This window comes from Clytia hemisphaerica, unplaced genomic scaffold, assembly GCF_902728285.1.
Source record: "Clytia hemisphaerica strain Z4C2 unplaced genomic scaffold, Clytia hemisphaerica genome assembly, whole genome shotgun sequence".
Classification (NCBI taxonomy): Eukaryota; Metazoa; Cnidaria; class Hydrozoa; order Leptothecata; family Clytiidae; genus Clytia; species Clytia hemisphaerica.
Genome location: NW_027104378.1, coordinates 708,482 through 726,726, shown reverse-complemented (window position 1 = coordinate 726,726; position 18,245 = coordinate 708,482). Strand labels below are relative to the sequence as shown.

Genomic DNA, 18,245 nt, shown 5'->3' with positions numbered 1-18,245 from the left:
TTATTGGAACACTATTGAGCTTTTGAATCCTCAGATACTAAGGTCCTAAGACTAATGTTAAAACTTTGAGTTAAAATCTACTTTTCAATTGTACTTTAGTGGTTTCTACAAGGTAGATAATTGGTACAGCCTTAATAGACTTTTATACTTTTGAAACCGTAGATTCCGAAGTACATAGCTGCCATCCAAAAGTTATTAGCGTTGACACAATACGATCATGTGGAAAGAGTGGCGCTGGAACATTCACAAAGTGTTTTAGAGGAATTATCTTCTGTAGGTTCAAATTTTTCACCAAAATACACCTGTATTATAAATAGACCGATCAAATCTCATCGGCTAGTTGATAAAAAATCCCTGTGAAAAAGTACTGAAAAGAAGAACCTACCGTAGCTTCGTGTAAAGCCGACATACCTTGTCTAATTCCGTCATAGCAAGTATCTGGTCTATGTTTATAGATAAAACCTTCTGAAGAAGCTTTTAAAAAAATCACTTTAACTACTCGTAACTACTTTGCAGACCAGAGAATTGCTGTGACGTAATAAGACATTGTATGTCGACATTACACGAAGCTATGGTAATTTCTTCAAACACTTCAACCTCATTAGTTGAGAATAATAAATTCATGACGAAATAATCTACACAATAAAATCTTACTCACAAAGTTGACGCTCTCTAATTTGACGTTCTACTATTCGATAGGCTCCGTTATTCGATAATATCGAAAGCCACCGTCAACAAGAAACTCTCATAAACGACGTTCTACCATTTAATACTCTCCCTTATTCGATGAAAATCTAATTCCCCTTGAAGATCGAATTAGAGAGCGTTAACTGTTTTCCCTTTCGGTGTGGATAAGTTTTCGTCCTAATTTTTACCCATATCTTGGAAGACTTCTTGGTGTGTTGGTCTTTTGGGTTATTCACCAAGTTGGTATAAACCGGTATAAACAATACGTTCATTTATTGCCCATTCAACTATTTAATCTTAATGAATGTTGAAACATGCCGCCTTGGTAAAAATATCTTTTGTCATTAAGGCATTAAAGGTTTTGTTTTTAAACAAGAGTGATATCGTTTGCTTACTCATCAAATTTAAGCTTTTTCACATTGAATTGACAAGGATGTGGAGCGAGATTGATCAGAAAGAGGAAAAGAAAAAACGTTTTTTGCTTATATCAGCATGATATAAGAATAGGCAGACACTGTCCTGATATGAAATATGTGTCTGATATGAAACGGGAACTTACAGAAGCTCTTTTCAAATTCATAGTACGTTCTTTATTCTTCTCTGCTCGTAATTTGTAGGTGATGCACGATGAAGTGAGTGAAACGGAAAACATTCGAAAGAACTTGTGTATTGAAAGAATGTTCACCGAATCTTGCGATTTCCTCCTCAACACTGATGAAATTCTCATCCGACAAGGTATTTCTAACTGTAATCTCATAACCGGCCGGGTAGCTCAGTCGGTAGAGCATTTGCCTTACAATCTAAGGGTTGTGGGTTCGATCCCCGGTCACCGCCAACTCAGCGGATGAGTGGCTTAGATTGGGAAATCTGATCTAGGCGGTAAGTTACTGGGAGCTGAGAGTAGGTGTGGCGCTCCACCTCAGCATTCGATCTCCCAGGTCTAGCGCAAATAGAAAAGGGGATAGACTCCCTCACTCCCGGCTCCGCCGACAGCCACCAGATGAATATACTAACTATAATCTCATAACAGATCATTCATTATGTGCATACCACACTTTTCCCTAAAAGTGATATGGCGAATGTGATGATCTGACCCGGTTGTTCAACCAAAGCATTCAAAAACCGCTTTACTTTTTGCCTGAAAATAAAAACGAATCTGACGGCAGATTTTGGTGGCATTGTTTCACTTCAGCCACTCACCGTTCGTTCGTGACAACCTTGTTTATAATTCATCCTAGATGAAATAAAAATTTCAAAGTTGCCAGTCAATCTGCCAAGATTCTATTACAAAGCTTGCTACAAAAAATTCGTCTACAAATAGAGCCCTAGGAAATCTAGGACCTTGATTTGTTTGGCGAAATATATTATATCTATTTTTTTGAAGATTGCAAAGAAAGATTTTTGAATACTAAATTTATTTTGGGGACTGAAGCAAGAACAGGATGTTTTGTCCCCCCCCCTCAAAATTGTTGTTTTTTGGACCTACCTCGGAGCTCCTTTGAATTAACCTATGTTCGTCCGCTCGTTCGTCTGTTACCAGCTTTTCTCAGGATTGGTTCATAAATTTTTTCTGATTTTTTGTACAGTGATGCAAACTGGTGATTCCCCAATTTTCGAGGAAAAAAATTTTCCGGCCCCAAAATGCTGGAAATATGCCGGAAAAACCGGTTTTTGACATTTTCTCGAGATTTCATCATTAGATTTTTTCAATAATGATGCGTATTAGCAATGCTCAAAACAAGGCCCAGTCTGACTTTAGGTAGGTCCATTCAGTATCTAGTTTGTTTGTCATTAACAATTATCAAATCTTTCAGGTGTTTTGCTTCAACTGACAATGGATTATCAAAACGGGAAGAAACTTGCACGAAAGAAATCTGCGGAAACCAAAACGGAATCTGTGCGACATTGTTTCTTGTTTTCACAAATGTTTTTGGTGGCTACTCGTGTCTCTGGTGGAAAACTTCAACTCATTAACGTATGTACTTTATATCTATAATGACCGGCGTATAATGTTTTAGATAAGGCTTGTTACACATTGTAAAGAAAATGTTCACGGAATTTTTAACGGGGTAAATCTACAGTCGATGCTAATTTATTGACACTAATAAAGTTATCAGCTGTAAGTTGTTAAGCAAGTAACATGAGAATAAAATCATGTGAACCTTTTTCGAGTAATTACATGTTTTGACTGCATGGATATAATTTTGCAACCCGTGCATTCAATTTTCTAGGGGAATTGGATTTTCAACTAATAAGGGAGTGTATTCGAATGGTAGAGCTTCGTTTATGTGAGTTTCTCATTGAATGCGACTTTCAATATTATCGTAAAATGGAGCATATCAAACAGTATAACGTTAAATTAGAGAGTGATGACGTTTCATAAGAACACGAATCCCTGAAAATTTGACAACAAAAACCTCAGAACAACTTGAGTATAAGATTTTAGAAATCCCCAAGATAATTCATGGTTAACACTAGCCAATTTTATTGATTTGGTAAATAAACTTATAATGTTTAAAACCCTCTCCGTGTTACGAATATTTCCACTCTATTTGATTTTGTCGGATCTGGCATGCAAAATTCCGCTCCCATTGCCATTGTCGGATATATCCGACACGCGCATTTTATCTATATTTATTGGAAAAATAGGAAACTCGTGAAAATCTTTTTCCGATATTAGATTTTCTTGGCAATAGAATTTCCATCTTTTTAAAAACCTCGGCAAATAGATCGAGGTGCTAAAATAAGGTATCGAAACGGAAAGAGTTAACATCAGAAAAACATTTAAGCCTGAAAATATCGAGAAAATTGGAACAATTGAAGTGGAGCTAAAAATTTACGGGTTCTTAAAAAGCGTTTTTTATTTTCAACCTCTATCTTTTCAAGTTTATAGGGCGTTAAATATTTGAATTCATCATATGCCCGAAAATAGTTCCGGGAGGTTCCACCTATACCGATGGCATTGACTAGGTTGCGTTTCCGAGGCTCTAGGTTGGACTCATTTTTTGATGAATCAAAATAATTTAATTTGGCCACTTTGGGGTTATATCTAAACTTGGAAAATGATTTGAAATACCCCCTAAAAACTAGGACTAAGATAAAAAATTCTCAACATTTTCTGATTTTCTCCGAATTCTAAACTAATGATCAATGATGTTTTTCTTTGTGCAACCCTTCCTCAGACTGATAGAGATTTCGGCGATTTGATACCATATTTTGCTCCTTTTTCTTGTTTTGTATTTTTGAGGTGTATTTCACATAATTATGAAATCTTCCCTAAAAGTGTGGGCGAGGGAGCTTAGATATCAGCTCCATAAATAATAAGCTCTCTAATTTCCAAATTCAATATTCGGCAAGTTTAGGACTATATAAGGACTCCAGGGATGTAAACGGGTTTGAATTTTGTTATTTCGTAAGTTTGACTCCCTAATACAGATGTCCAGGCTAGCTTTGTCAAATTTCGGAGAAAGTACAGGACAAGCCCAAATTTATAGCAATTTTCGAAGAACTCGTCCTTCTTAAATCCATCTTTTCTGATCAGAAAATAAAGAGTGTTAATTTCTTCGAAGTCCAGATTTTATTCTTATTTTGTCGGACTTTTATCTTATAAAGGGTACTGCTCGCCATTCCTTTTCATTAAGTTTCTTTTTGTGAAGAAAACGCTGAAGTTTCTAAAAATTATAATTTTTTTTTTCGGAAGATAAACCAACTCTGTTTTTTGCATTAAGTTTTCTCAGAACGTTGGATTTTCAAGCTTTTCTCAAAATTACCATGTTCTTTGTTTCGAAATTACAGTTGACATAATCCGACGTTTTACTTTTCGATACGCTCCATTTTTCGATGAAAATCCAATTCCTCTGAAAATCGAATTAGAGAGCGTCAATTGTATATTATTAAGAAAGACAGCAAGGATGTAAGGATTGAAAGTAGATAAGTCCTCATCCTTATTCATCTATTGGCTGATTTAGTTACCATTGATTTTTAATAATCCCCATCGACTTTCTTTTTTACCTTTAAAGTATTCTTTGTCTTTACAGAAAGGGAAGTTTATGTTGAAGAATGCAACATTGATTGAAGACATCGTTGATGAAGGTTTGTGTTTTTCGATCACTGACCTTTATATATCCTTGGACCAAGTTACTCAATGCCGGCCAAGCAAAATATTATGATCGGAGTTTTTTTTTAAATTGGTACCCGCGGAGAGAGCGCTAGATCTAGTTTCGCTTGTGCACTAAAGTCTATTCACGATAAGTGTGCACTCTTTTTTCATTTACCTATAACGTTTGAAGGAATTCTTCAATCTTTATAAATTTGGTATCATTGGAAAGATATTAGTGAGTGGAACAGTTTGCAATAAAAAAATCGATAAAAACATTCTAAAAATGAAGATGAAAATGAAGAAGAAAAAAATGAAGATATTGTAGAAAAGTGCTATAACTATTATTTTCACTGAAGTGAATCCTTGATTATCGAACGTCATCACTGTGAAAAAAATTCTCAAAAATAATCATCCAGTCAAAAGATATCAAACAAAGTTTTATAAGCTGATTGACGTCTAAAAACGCTGTTTTCTCCTGTTTTCTGCTGTTTTTTGGGGTCAATCACTTATAAACTTTGTATCATAACTTTATCTTGAATAAATATTTTAGTGAAATTTTTGTGAACAGACTAATAATGTAGCGCCGTTTGTCGTTAGGCAAAGTTTCAAACACTACAATGGTTTCTTTGTGGGTACCAACTTACAAAAAACTTCGATCAAAGATAGCGGATATAGCTTGGTCCAGGGATATATTAAGGTCAGTGTTTTCGATCCATTTTGATTACCATTTGTGTTTTCGGGGCCTTCTAATGTATAATAACTTTATCTCGTGACAGAGGGATAGAAAAACCTGTAAATCCATGCGTGGGCATCTTAAAAATATGCAGTTATCAAAGAGATTTTTTGAATTAATGTCAATGCAGCATTCTTCCGCTTTTAGCTGGCTAGCTACTCCTGAGAAACACTATCAACATAAAAATAAAGGCTCCCTGATAGTTCGGGTCCAAAAATCTTCCAGATCAGCCATTCAAACAATCTTTATGTTTTCTCTAGATATTGATTTCATAAACTTTCCAAGAGCATCACGACATGCAAGTTTAGCGTTTAAGCTTGTGGTCTCAGACAAAGATGAATCGGCACACAAATTGATTCTAATGGCAGCTTCACCGAGCGATAAAGCTGCATGGACAAGTGATATCAGTCAGGTTTGTTTACACACACTTTTTTATAAGAATACAATTTATAAAAATGTCAATGATGAAAATGGCCAAAAAATTAAGAATAATGCTAAGAATATCACCATCATGGAATTTTGCTACTCAAGCTAAGAATGCTATTTTTAGAGCATTTTCAATTATAAATTGTCAATTACCCCCAAGTAAGGCTCACTCCTTTCACAAAAATGCCATCTTATGCTTGAGACGTATGTACTAAATGTTAAATCTAATCTGAATTAGGACCCTAACCTAAGAATATGCTGTAAGAATATTTTACGATGATTTTCCCAAAAAAGTTAAAAATATCCATGATGAAATGGGTTTACACCATTCTTATAAAAAAAAGCGTGTTTTTCCATATTATTTTCCCATAAACGATGTTAACCCATTGCGCTTTTCCAGAAAGAAACTGTACACCCCCTGTTGAGGAGGTCCAAACTTTTGTTGCTGGAAATACTGTAACCCTTGGAATTTCAGGAAATTCTAGGTTTAAACCCCTCTACTCTGGAATTCTGAATTTTAGTAGGATTCAAAAAGTTACCCCCATGGATTTTCTGTTATTTTTGACTTATCAAACCTTACCCCCTTTTACTTCCTAGATGACACGGAATGCGTTGTCTATGCTCGCCTGTCGTTTTATGAATGTTTATATTACGGACCTTAATGGAATAACTAGCTTTTTTCATGTTGGAAATTTCTAGCGTCTAATGGTGCCTTTTGTTTCGATCCTTGGTCTCATAATTTTTCACATTCAGAAATTTTATAAGAAGAAAACTTTCCTACCGTATATTTTTAAAATTTTTTTGCGAATTTATTAGCGAGCTAAAATTAGCTCCCGAATTTTGCCAAAAATTGCTGAATTTAGTTGTGCCAAAAGGTAAAGAAGCAAACAAGGTCACCAAATCACCAAATACTTGAAATATGTTTTCATTGTATAAGTACCATTTGCCATTTTTTATAGTGTAAAGAAAATTTGCGCAACCCAAGTGAAGAAGAGACAGTTTCTGTGCAATCAAGGAGAAGCTTACTCAGCATCAGGTAAGAAGACACATACAGTTATGGGCTTATAGAATCTTCCCTTGGATATCCATAAATGAATTTAAAATCATTTATCATACCAACCATTATCTTACCAACTGAGAAGCGGTAGTTTAGTTCGAATTACATAATAATTCGAAAAAGAGTTAACTTCAGATTCACGGGACCATTGACTTCCAAGTCCGAAGGGCTAGACACGAGACTCCTGGATGGGAAATGAAACCACTTATTTCCTATCGAGAACGCCCGCGCGTGGTTTTTACACAAACGCTGGATTGAAACTAAAATCTATCGATTTCAAAAAATGCAGTTTTTGCGAATTTATTAGCGAGTTATTTCCTCGAAACAAAGGAACCGCTAGATACAATCCGTCGTCATGATTACGGCGTGTTCTGGATGGGAAGTAAGTGGCTTCACTTTTCCTTGCCTGGGAAAGGTTAGAGATTCTATTTTAGCACTTCGGGCTTTAAACGCAATGCACGGGAATTCGAGTGGTTCAAATTTCAACACCTTTTCATTTTTACAGTTTTTCCTTCTGAGGTTGATAAGTTTGTACAGAAATCAAATATTTTCTTAATTTCTTTACAGAGCTGACACAACCTTAACAACAGATGCTGTGGATATCAAATACAGTCGTGCTTTGGACTCGTGTAGATTACCAAGAGTAAGTGTTCAATTTCAAAATAATTATTACTGCAGCAACCATTGAATTTAAAATCTGAGGGGGTAGAATGAGATCCCGGGGGGGGGGGGGGGCATTCAACGTAAACGACCTACCGTACTTTTTCGTAAGCTTCCCGAAGTGCACGGGTCGAAATGACCAAAGATGAGGAAAATTGCACTTTAAGAGTGTTAAATTTGGAAAATCTGACCATAATTTGCCTGAAATGGTCAAAGATTTTCAAGAAAATGCACCGTAAGGGTCGATTTTTCGTCCAAATTTAACCAATTTTCTCTGCACTGTAATATGGTCCGATTTCAAACCTCTATAACTCGAATGTCTCTTATTAACTCAAAAAAGTTTTCTGGTCCCTTCCGTTAACAATGCCTTAAAAAAACCTTACTCCATGATTCGAAATTTCCTGAACTGGAACAAATTTGTGTTCTCCGTGCGTGTTCGAGTTATGGAGACTCCACTGTATTATTGATTGCAAGAATCAATAACACCCCTGTGCCACAAACCCACTGGGACCCCAGCCCCACTGGAAAATTTGGCAAAAATTTCGTCCCCGGTGGGACAATACCCTGAAATTTCAGCCCCACTAGGAAATTGACTTTGATTTCATCCCCATTCGAAAGAAATTGTTTAAAAACTGCACTCCAAAACAATCCCCACTAGATTTTTTAACCTTGGAACAATAGAATTTCTATCCCCATTGGAATTTCAATAGGAATTTTATCCCCACTGAGGAAAAAAGTTCCACCGCGGTTGTGAGCACTACAACAAGCATCCTCTTTCTTTCTTACAGATTCAATATGCAACAGTGCAGCGTCTACTTGGTCGTTTATTAGACGTTCGTTTTTTAAGTGTGGAATTCTTGAATACTTTCTTGACAACTCACAGTATTTTCACCACCTCTTCAATTCTGATGGAAACAATAATCGAGTTTTACTACGCACGCGCAAGTTGTACTGGCAGTGGAGTTAAAGATTCCATTCGATTGGATTACGGTATGGTAATTTTTGCCGGGTCACTTTCTCATAATTTGTGGCTCTCCGCGTGTTAACGCTGATTCAGAATCAATTTAAAAAAAGCAATGATTGTTGGACCTACCCCGGTGGAGGTCCTATAAATTAACCCGTGTTCGTTAGTTAGTTCGTTCGTTAGTACGTTAGTTACCAACTTTTCTCGAGATTGGCTCATTCAATTTTTCTGATTTTTTGCACAAAGGTGCATTACTATAAACCCTCGAATGTGACGGAGCCCGATTTTCGAAAAAAAAATTTTTCCGGCCGGTAGAACCGGAAATGTCCCGAAAAAAGTGGTTTTTTGAGATTTTCTCGAGATTTTATCATTAGTTTTTTGCGATTTTTTGCACATAGATGCACATTAGTACTGCCGAAAAGGTATCGAAAACCGTTTGCCGAAAAAATTTTTTTTCCGGTCTGTAGAACCGGAAATGTGCCGGAAATCGTCGTTTTTTCACATTTCCGTCACATTTTTTCAACTTATTTAATTGTTTCTTTACAGAAAAATGTTCTTTATGATGATGCCCAAAACTTAGCATCGTTTGATTCCAAAAAAATCATCCTTTGAATCCGGAACTCCTTAAAAATCGCCGGAACAGCCGAAAACCGGCGTAAACGGTTTTCCTTCATTTTTTCAACTTATACTCGACAGATTTTCATGATTTTTTGCACAATGATGTAAAATGGCAATGCCCAAAATGTGACTCCTCAATCTGTGATGAAATAATGAAAACTGAAAACTAAATGTTTTTTTTACTTCAGTTTTAATTTTCTCTGAATGATTGATTAAAGTGTCGATATTATTTTTCTTTCACCGTTAAACATCGATGCGTTTCTTAATTGCTTTCTCCGTTCCAATAGATATATAAATCGAAATTTAAAATTATACATTACTTCCATTAAATTCTAATTATTCGTTTTATAAATAGGTAGGTCCATTAAAGTATTACTTGTTTTCAATAAGATTCATTACCCCGGAATCGTGTTGATATGGTGGTATGTATCTACAAAAGAAACTTCAAAACCAACATGATATATTCATGATATTCCGTGACGTAATGTTTTATACGGGAACACCCAAAAAAGACCGGGTGTTCGCTACTAGTTTTATTGTTTGAATTTAAAATCTTTGCTTGGTAACCTCAGGAAAGTTTTCCTACCCTGCCATTGGTTACTCCCGATCTACAGAAAGATTTGTAGCACCAGCAACACTGAAAAATAAAATGAGCTATTCTTTTATTTTTAGATGATCATTCAAAGGTGCGTGCTTTATCACCTAGCAACTCGCTTCTGCCACCATTATCATTAGCCAATCGGCGTCACTCGTCGCCTTCCATATTTACTGATGTCATGGAAACCAACCATCACAAAACAGTTGACAAAACAGAAATCATGAAACTACGTACTCTCAGTGTCGGATACCCAAAACATACCTGTGGAGACTCGCAAGATGCAATGAGCTACCCTATCCATCCAACACTTAGTTTTTCAACCACGAAAAGCTCAATCAAAAGCTCCAGAAGCAGTAATTTATCCAGTTCTTCCAATTTCTGTTTATCACCAAGAGAGATTGAATCACCGTCTGTTTCACCAAGTTTCAAGCATGCAGAACCATTGAAAACCAATAATTCTGTTATTAACACTAAAATCATCAAGCTGACCTCTCCACCCAAGAATCGTAGCGAAATGAAACAATCTCGTTATAAACCAACCAAAATAGGACCTGTCGATTTGGTAGAAACTTCAATGTCTGGCTCTAAAGGTAGGGCAAGGTTGTTTTCATACATTCTTTAAAGGTCATTGTCACCATTATTATTTAATGATTACACGTTTTTTTTTTATAAGAACAAACTATATAAGAACATAAAGCTTCGAGGCCTAAAAATTTAAGAACATTCTAAGAACATACTAAGGCTTTGGAGACTTAAAAACATGCAATTTCTTAAGAAATTACATCAAAATGCTCAAAAAATGCTGAAAATAAGAACATTTTAAGAACATTTTTAGGCTTCAAATCCAAAAAACTAAGAACATCCGAAGGCTTCGAAAATTTTTGATGTTCTTTTAAAAAAAACAACGTGTATACTATCCTCACCACACTCAGTGTAGACGACGTTATTGTCCATCTATTTTTATTAGAAAGTTTATGTATTTGAACTTTTGAGGACGGCAGAGCGATTTGGAACAACCTGCAGTTCTGGCCCGCCAAATTGAGGACGGTAAAATTGCTGATTTACTGTCGTCTACCTCAGCCAATCAGTCATCTTATTTGTTTGTTTGTGTACTGTGTTACCCATATTGTTACGAAAAAAAATTTCTCTCGTACAATTATTGCATAGAAGGTTATAAGTTAGAATAGGTTAGAATAGAGCCTGTTGGAGCGAGAAAAAAAAACAGTAATTACTAAGTTTTTTCGACTCCAACGTGCTACCTTCATCTGATAGATGTTGTAATATTGGATGCAGGAACTTTTTACTTTAAAAAAAAATTACTACAAGCACTTAAAGCAAATGGCCTTTAGTTACAGCTTTGTATTCCAGGTAAGAAAAATGGGGACTAAACAATCTTTCAATTTCTAATCAACAGGTCTGAACATTGACTTACCAAAGGACGAAGTTGTGAAAGAACCGAAGAAAAGTAAAATCAAACGAGCCACCGAAAAACAATTGCTTTCACCTAACAACGCAAATTATTTGAACAAAATTTTCAAATTTGAACCACAACGATTCGATTGTAACAATAATGGCGGAAGCGGCGGTAGCCATGGTAATTGTAGCGGTGATGACGAAATCGCATCAATCAATGCCAGAGTTGGTCCATTAAGCCCATTAAGATCAGGTAATTAAATTTTAATTTCTTTAATTGAAATGCAATATTAACATACAATTGACTCTTTCTAATTCGAATTTTGAACGGGGAATCTCATTAGTTCGAATTACGGAGAGATTCGAATAATAGAAGTTCGAATTAGCGAGAGTCGACTGTAAAAACTATATTGAACTAATTTCTCAATCTTTTGAAATGTTCCTGTATCGAGGATTTTACTTTTAAGTTTTACAATCCGCATCCTCTAATTTTACTCTTCTTGTATTGTTTTAATCATGTTTTTGATTTAATCCTAATAAACAATATAAGAATCATAAAAGTGAAAATGAGTTGGATGTCTAATTCCAACGTCCAATTGCATTATAGAGGTTTTTCATTTTTGTTAAGTTACATAATTTCCACCATCATTGAAGTAAAGCTTCGATTTGTACAAGGATCGATACTACAGATTCGAAGGTTTGCTTCCAACTTAACAAGACATGAATAAAACTCTATAATAAGGTAAAAATAAAATCGATTTTTCTTTCAAACAGGAGAATTTCAACGATCTCCATCGCCACGCTCGCCTCTGAAAACACCACCTACTCCAGGTGTTGTCGTCACTTCGTATCGTTTATCACAGAAACGAAGTTCCATCACAAACGCCGCTATTGCTTTTGCCGCCGCAACCGCTGGCGCCACGATTTCACCCGCCGCCTCGCCCAAATCTGGCTTCAAATTTAGGTATTAACTTCATTGCTCTTGCAGAATCCCAATCTGAAGTATTTTTCAAGTTAGTTGTCTGTAAAATTACAAATTACAAAATTTACATAAAGTTTGATTCAGATCGTAGATTTTGTGTTTTTTGAAAAAAGTTGAAAATGAAGATGAAAGATTTAAAAGAAAAACAGCTCATGGTAGAAGCTTTCTTGATATCTTAATACTAGTGAACTTTTGCAAGTTTATATGTTATTGAGAAAATATTCGCAACAAAAAGTTAAAAGATCATGTCAAACCGCCCTCGCCCTCCACACCTCGTCCTCCACACCTCGCCCTCCACACCTCGCCCTCCACACCTCGCCCTCCACACCTCGCCCTCCACACCTCGCCCTCCACACCTCGCCCTCCACACCTCGCCCCCACACCTCGCCCTCCACACCTCGCCCTCCACACCTCGCCCTCCACTCCCCAAACAAAACCACGTAGATCCGTGTCTGTAACGAGTTTTCTTCTTTCTTATGATCATCATCAGATTTAGTTTGAAGTTCACAGACACTGAAGATGGAAACATCGTCACTAAAAGAGTTCTCAAAATCCTTAAACACTGGGTAACCAAACAGCCTGAGGTAATTGTTTATCTTTCAGAATATTTTCAACCAATAGAGGTTTCCATGTTGTTATACGTTATGTAATTTCTGCCATTATGGAAGTGAATAAGTAAAGGCGGCTCCTTACACAAATCAAAGATTTGCTTTATGTCATTGGATTTAAATTCGAACCCAAATCAATTCAATGTTTTGGTGAATGGTTGATAATACTGCCTTCGCCAATTTTTACAGTCAACTCTTGCTAGTTTGAATTCGAGCTGGAAGTCTAATCTGTTGTAATTACAGAGACATTCGAATCATATAGAGTACTTTTAGGAGGTACGAATAAGTTCGAATTATAGAAAGATTCGATTAGAGCAAAAAGTTACGTATGAAAAGCCGTGCATTTTCTAGATGATTTTTCTTATTTTTCAGACCATTCAACGGAACAAGGAGTTGAAGAATAAACTGGAGAACTTTCTTTTGAAGCTTATACAAATGGATGATACAGCTCCCATTGAAAGAAAATTGGCTAATTCCATACTCAAGTATGTAATTGTCTTTCAACTTCCTTCTCAGGCCTGATTTCTTTTTTCTTTTTTTGATAGATCAGACTCCTATAGACTTTTATTGTTTTTATCAGGGGATTTTCTGTAAAAATAAGTAGTGCTTGAAAAATTTTTCAATTTCAAATTTGACCGCAATGGAAGTCAGGAAGTATTTCAAAACTTCAACTTATACATTCACCATATTAAGGCAAACTAAGATTTTTGTGTGGATTTAAAAGGGAGAAAGTTCTTTCCATTTTTAATTTATTTACAGTTCGTTGCTTTCAATCTAACGCAAAGCCATTATTGCTTTACTCGTCTTTTGAACTTTAGATCATTAGTTGCTGGAGAACAAAGTTTCAAAAAGAATTTGCTTAACGTTGAAATTGTAAGAAACTACGTATTTTTTTCCAGCCAACACAAAGCGCCAAATCAGCGTCGTTAAGGTCCATCACATTGTTATCAAATCGAACAACTAAGTCAACGACATTGCTAACATCTCAAGGTTTACGAGATGACATATATAATAAGTCAAGAAAAAATCAGAAACCGACCCTTAGAGAGTATAAAAGTTTATATTTCTGGGGCAAACTTTTATTCTCAAACTTGGGATAATTTTTAAAATATATACTTCCGAATTTCCTAGAAGTTGCAACCAGTTAAAGTAGTAAATTTTCGGTTCTCGTGCTTTTAGGATGAAAATGATTTTAGGGAACCTTTAAGAAAGACGTTTGGTTTCATAGTTTTTTTTTTGAGGTGTGAAAAAGATACTTTTGCCGACCCTACATATGCTCTTCCTAATTAGCTCATATACCAAGTCCGCATCATCTCCTCTCATCACAAGATCTCCTTCATATGTTTATAAATTAGAAAATATTTAATTAAATATAGTACTTTTATCCACTAAAAACTTACTTTATCATTTTCCTTGTCAGCTACCATCTGTTGAAGCAAGTTCGACATTTGATCAAACATCCACTTTGGTCATTGCAGAACAGATGACGTTGTTGGATCATATTTTGCTCAAAGAAATCCCTTCCAAGTAAGTTGTTTTGTTAAAGTACACGCTTGTTTGTAACAGCAAAATGACTTCTTCGTATTTTTCTCAAAGAAATCCCTTCCAAGTAAGTTGTTTTGTTGAAGTACACGCTTGTTTGTAACAGCAAAATGACTTCTTCGTATTTTTCTCAAAGAAATCCCTTCCAAGTAAGTTGTTTTGTTAAAGTACACGCTTGTTTGTAACAGCAAAATGACTTCTTCGTATTTTTCTCAAAGAAATCCCTTCCAAGTAAGTTGTTTTGTTGAAGTACACGCTTGTTTGTAACAGCAAAATGACTTCTTCGTATTTTTCTCAAAGAAATCCCTTCCAAGTAAGTTGTTTTGTTAAAGTACACGCTTGTTTGTAACAGCAAAATGACTTCTTCGTATTTTTCTCAAAGAAATCCCTTCCAAGTAAGTTGTTTTGTTAAAGTACACGCTTGTTTGTAACAGCAAAATGACTTCTTCGTATTTTTCTCAAAGAAATCCCTTCCAAGTAAGTTGTTTCGTTAAAGTACGCGCTTGTTTGTAACAGCAAAATGACTTCTTCGTATTCTTCTCAAAGAAATCCCTTCCAAGTAAGTTGTTTCGTTAAAGTACACGCTTGTTTGTAACAGCAAAATGACTTCTTCGTATTTTTCTCAAAGAAATCCCTTCCAAGTAAGTTGTTTTGTTGAAGTACACGCTTGTTTGTAACAGCAAAATGACTTCTTCGTATTCTTCTCAAAGAAATCCCTTCCAAGTAAGTTGTTTCGTTAAAGTACGCATTTTTTTACAACTACGAAATGACTTCTTCGTATTTCATCCTGGGTGTATCCCATAGTGCTATTTCATGTTTTGGTATGTTGATCTGTTGCATACAAATATGAGCAATGTCTGGGGGATTCACGGCTGGTGGAGGAGTGGATTTGGCCCTTTGGCGGAATTACGGAAGTCGTTTTCCTTTTTTCGAAATTTTAATTGCGAAAAAATTTAGAAATTTAGCAAAAACTTTCGCGGAATTTCGGAATTTGCAAAAAATTATTAAAATTCCTGGAATTTTTGACAAAAAACTTGAATTTCAAAAGAAATTTCAGTGAATAACGGTTTGATGGAAATCGGGGGAAAAGTTGGTGGAATTGCTGAATCAGCTACCCCCTGAAGCCCCCCCCCCCTTGTCTGCACGTTTCCAAAAACTCAAAATCAAAAACACGGATAATCAGCAACGATGGAGGACTAACCATGCGTCAAGTCATAAGAAGAAAACAAGACAATGACAAAGACATCAACAATTCGTAACAACATTCAAGCACGTGACGTTATTTTCTTTAAAGAAATGGAGGTTTTCGTTAAGCAAAAACATATTACCTTTAAAAGCACAGGTCAAAATCATATATTGACGCTGTGCCGACGAATCGAGATTCTATTCATCGCGCAATCAACGAAGACAAAAGTAACCATGAGGACCATCCAATATCTTGGATGAAGTTCAAAGTTGATATTTTTATTCCCGTCGTTGAAAATACAACTAAAAAATATCATTAATGCTTTTTAAAAAGAGTCAGTGATAGAGAATCATAACATAAAGTCTGTCTATTATTTCGATTCAATTAAAAGTGACATTTCCATAATTAATAGTTTAGTAATTACTGTTATACATTTGGGGATCATGTAAAAGATTTCTTTCGAAAGAAACTCACTTCGATTACACTTGGAGGTTTCTGGGGAATTCGTAAATAGTAAATTACATACTGATACAGTCTGCTAGACATTAATAAGGTAATATTTGCTCTTCATCTTTGATTCGTTCTACAGTGATTAGATTGACACATGCGCGATAAAATTTCTATTATTGGTCTTCACAGGTTAAGATATTCTTTGAAAACTTAACCTCTGATACTCAGGGTAAAAACATATACAAGACAATTTTTTTCAAAGTTTCTCTAAATTGAATTGTACTAAAAAAAAAGGAAAAAAGAAAATTCACGTATTCACGCAAAAAATAGCGCAGATTCACTCATTCACGCAAGCAAAAAGTGAATTTTCACGCAAGTTTTTTCGATTCACTCATTCTCGCATTTTTTTTTTTTTTTTGAATTTCACGCATTCACGCAAACGAAAAAGCCCATTCACGCTTTCACTAGTCTAGCAAGCTAGACGACTAATTTATACATAGTAGAAATAAAGCAAAAAGTAATAAATGGAACAATTTTAGTCGTCTAGAAACCTTTGTGCACTAACTCCAAACGAAAGAAAAGTGTCAATATTACAATTATAAATTTTTCCTGCTCAAAATAATTCTTGAGAAAAAAATATGTGTGGATTTGTGTATTGAAAATTTTTTTATTTGAGTTGATTTCGTTTGAGAGTTTGTTGTTGCTTGATAAATTGTTTTCTCGCTACGCAAGTTTCTGCGTAGCTAGCCCCTGTATCTATAAGGCTGGAACACCGGATTCTTCCAGTCGTTTATACAAACTAAATCCCGTATTATTATTATTAGTATTGGTATTATTAGTATTACACGCATTATAAACGACTCCAGTCTACGCTTTCACGCAAGCTTTAATTCGAAAAAATAAGATCCCGTTCGACTTCGAATTAGCGAGAGAGTCGACTGTAACTTTCTTCTAAATGTCAATGGTACCGAAATAAATTACGTGAACTTGAAACAACGACGAATGCAAGGTTTGAAGTAATATGTTTTGACTATAATTTCTTAATTGCAAATATCTTTGTTCAATTTGTAATAAAATTCATCTGGACTTTCAAAAATTACCCGTTTTAGATATCGATATGATTCTGGAGGTTGAGAACTGATTGGATGCGGTAAACATATTCCTCTTCAAAGTCCACAATGGGTCCATTTGTTTCAGCACCATTTATGCCACTTATGCCACCTTTTTCCCATTTGTTTCATTAAAATGTGTTCAAAATTGTTAAAAAATACTTACATTTTTACCACCTCAATTTACATTGATCATTTGTGTTCTTTGTGTCAAAAGTAGAAGTTTGCCAAGCTTTTCCAAGCAAAAAGAAATTCGCATTTGTTTCTACATTCTGGGTCAACGGTGGAAAAATGTTATTGTAAATGGCGGCAATTATCGAATGTATAATTACGATGCGTTTCACTTTCGTTTTCTTGTTTGTTTGTTTGTTTACATTTCCGACATAATTTATGCAGCTATTTTTGACGTAACTAAGAGTTTGCAAGATGGTAGACTTTTGCATTTGTAACATGGTTTCCATTTGTTTCACACGATCGTGGCATTTGGGGGAAAGATGGCAAAAATGGAAGTTTTGATGGAAGAAACTAATGGACTCAATATTAACCCTTCGAGCATCTTCCTGTTTTTTTACTACTTAAAATCTCAAGATTAACAAATGCAACAATATGGATAATTGAAGATGATTTACAAAATTTTGGTTCGGCCACCTGTCTGGGTGGTATTTTACAGACCAGAATGTAAACTTGACCAAAATCATACAGCCAATTCGATTGACTTCAAAATATGCCATTTTTGCCCTGATTGCCAATTATTTTGCATGCGATTGACAAAAATATGGCAAATGTGGCAAAATTTGAGTGCCATAAATGCCAAATAAAAAAGATGTGGTGAATCTTGCATTCTTGGCATTTTTGGAACTTACCTCCATACGTCTCCAAACAAAGCACTGTTCCCACGAGACCTGTGTTCTTTTCGCTCCAATTTTGCCACTTTTGCCAAAGATTTTGAAAAATAGAAGACCTTCCAATGCTAAAGCAAAACAATGCCGATCGGTAACTTGATTGGTTAAAAAATCGTTTGTTTACAAATGCCGACAGAAAACTGCTGACTAAGCATCACAAAACGGAAATCATAATGGCGGCGTAGCAAAATGTACAAATTTGCCATGAAGC

General features: G+C 35.4%; 1 protein-coding gene across 1 annotated transcript in view; it reads left to right on the top strand.

Annotated features, from left to right (window-relative positions):
- The window catches only part of LOC136819026 (ras-specific guanine nucleotide-releasing factor 2-like), an 89,195-nt gene that overhangs the window by 36,157 nt on the left and 34,793 nt on the right, over positions 1–18,245 (top strand). The window contains exons 10-24 of the mRNA XM_067075183.1: positions 163–273; positions 1,305–1,422; positions 2,502–2,662; positions 4,725–4,779; positions 5,780–5,931; positions 6,905–6,981; positions 7,570–7,645; positions 8,451–8,652; positions 9,917–10,432; positions 11,257–11,508; positions 12,030–12,219; positions 12,728–12,821; positions 13,218–13,330; positions 13,664–13,718; positions 14,266–14,372. Coding sequence (XP_066931284.1) covers positions 163–273; positions 1,305–1,422; positions 2,502–2,662; positions 4,725–4,779; positions 5,780–5,931; positions 6,905–6,981; positions 7,570–7,645; positions 8,451–8,652; positions 9,917–10,432; positions 11,257–11,508; positions 12,030–12,219; positions 12,728–12,821; positions 13,218–13,330; positions 13,664–13,718; positions 14,266–14,372 — 2,279 coding nt within the window. The remainder of the gene's footprint in view (positions 1–162; positions 274–1,304; positions 1,423–2,501; positions 2,663–4,724; positions 4,780–5,779; positions 5,932–6,904; positions 6,982–7,569; positions 7,646–8,450; positions 8,653–9,916; positions 10,433–11,256; positions 11,509–12,029; positions 12,220–12,727; positions 12,822–13,217; positions 13,331–13,663; positions 13,719–14,265; positions 14,373–18,245) is intronic.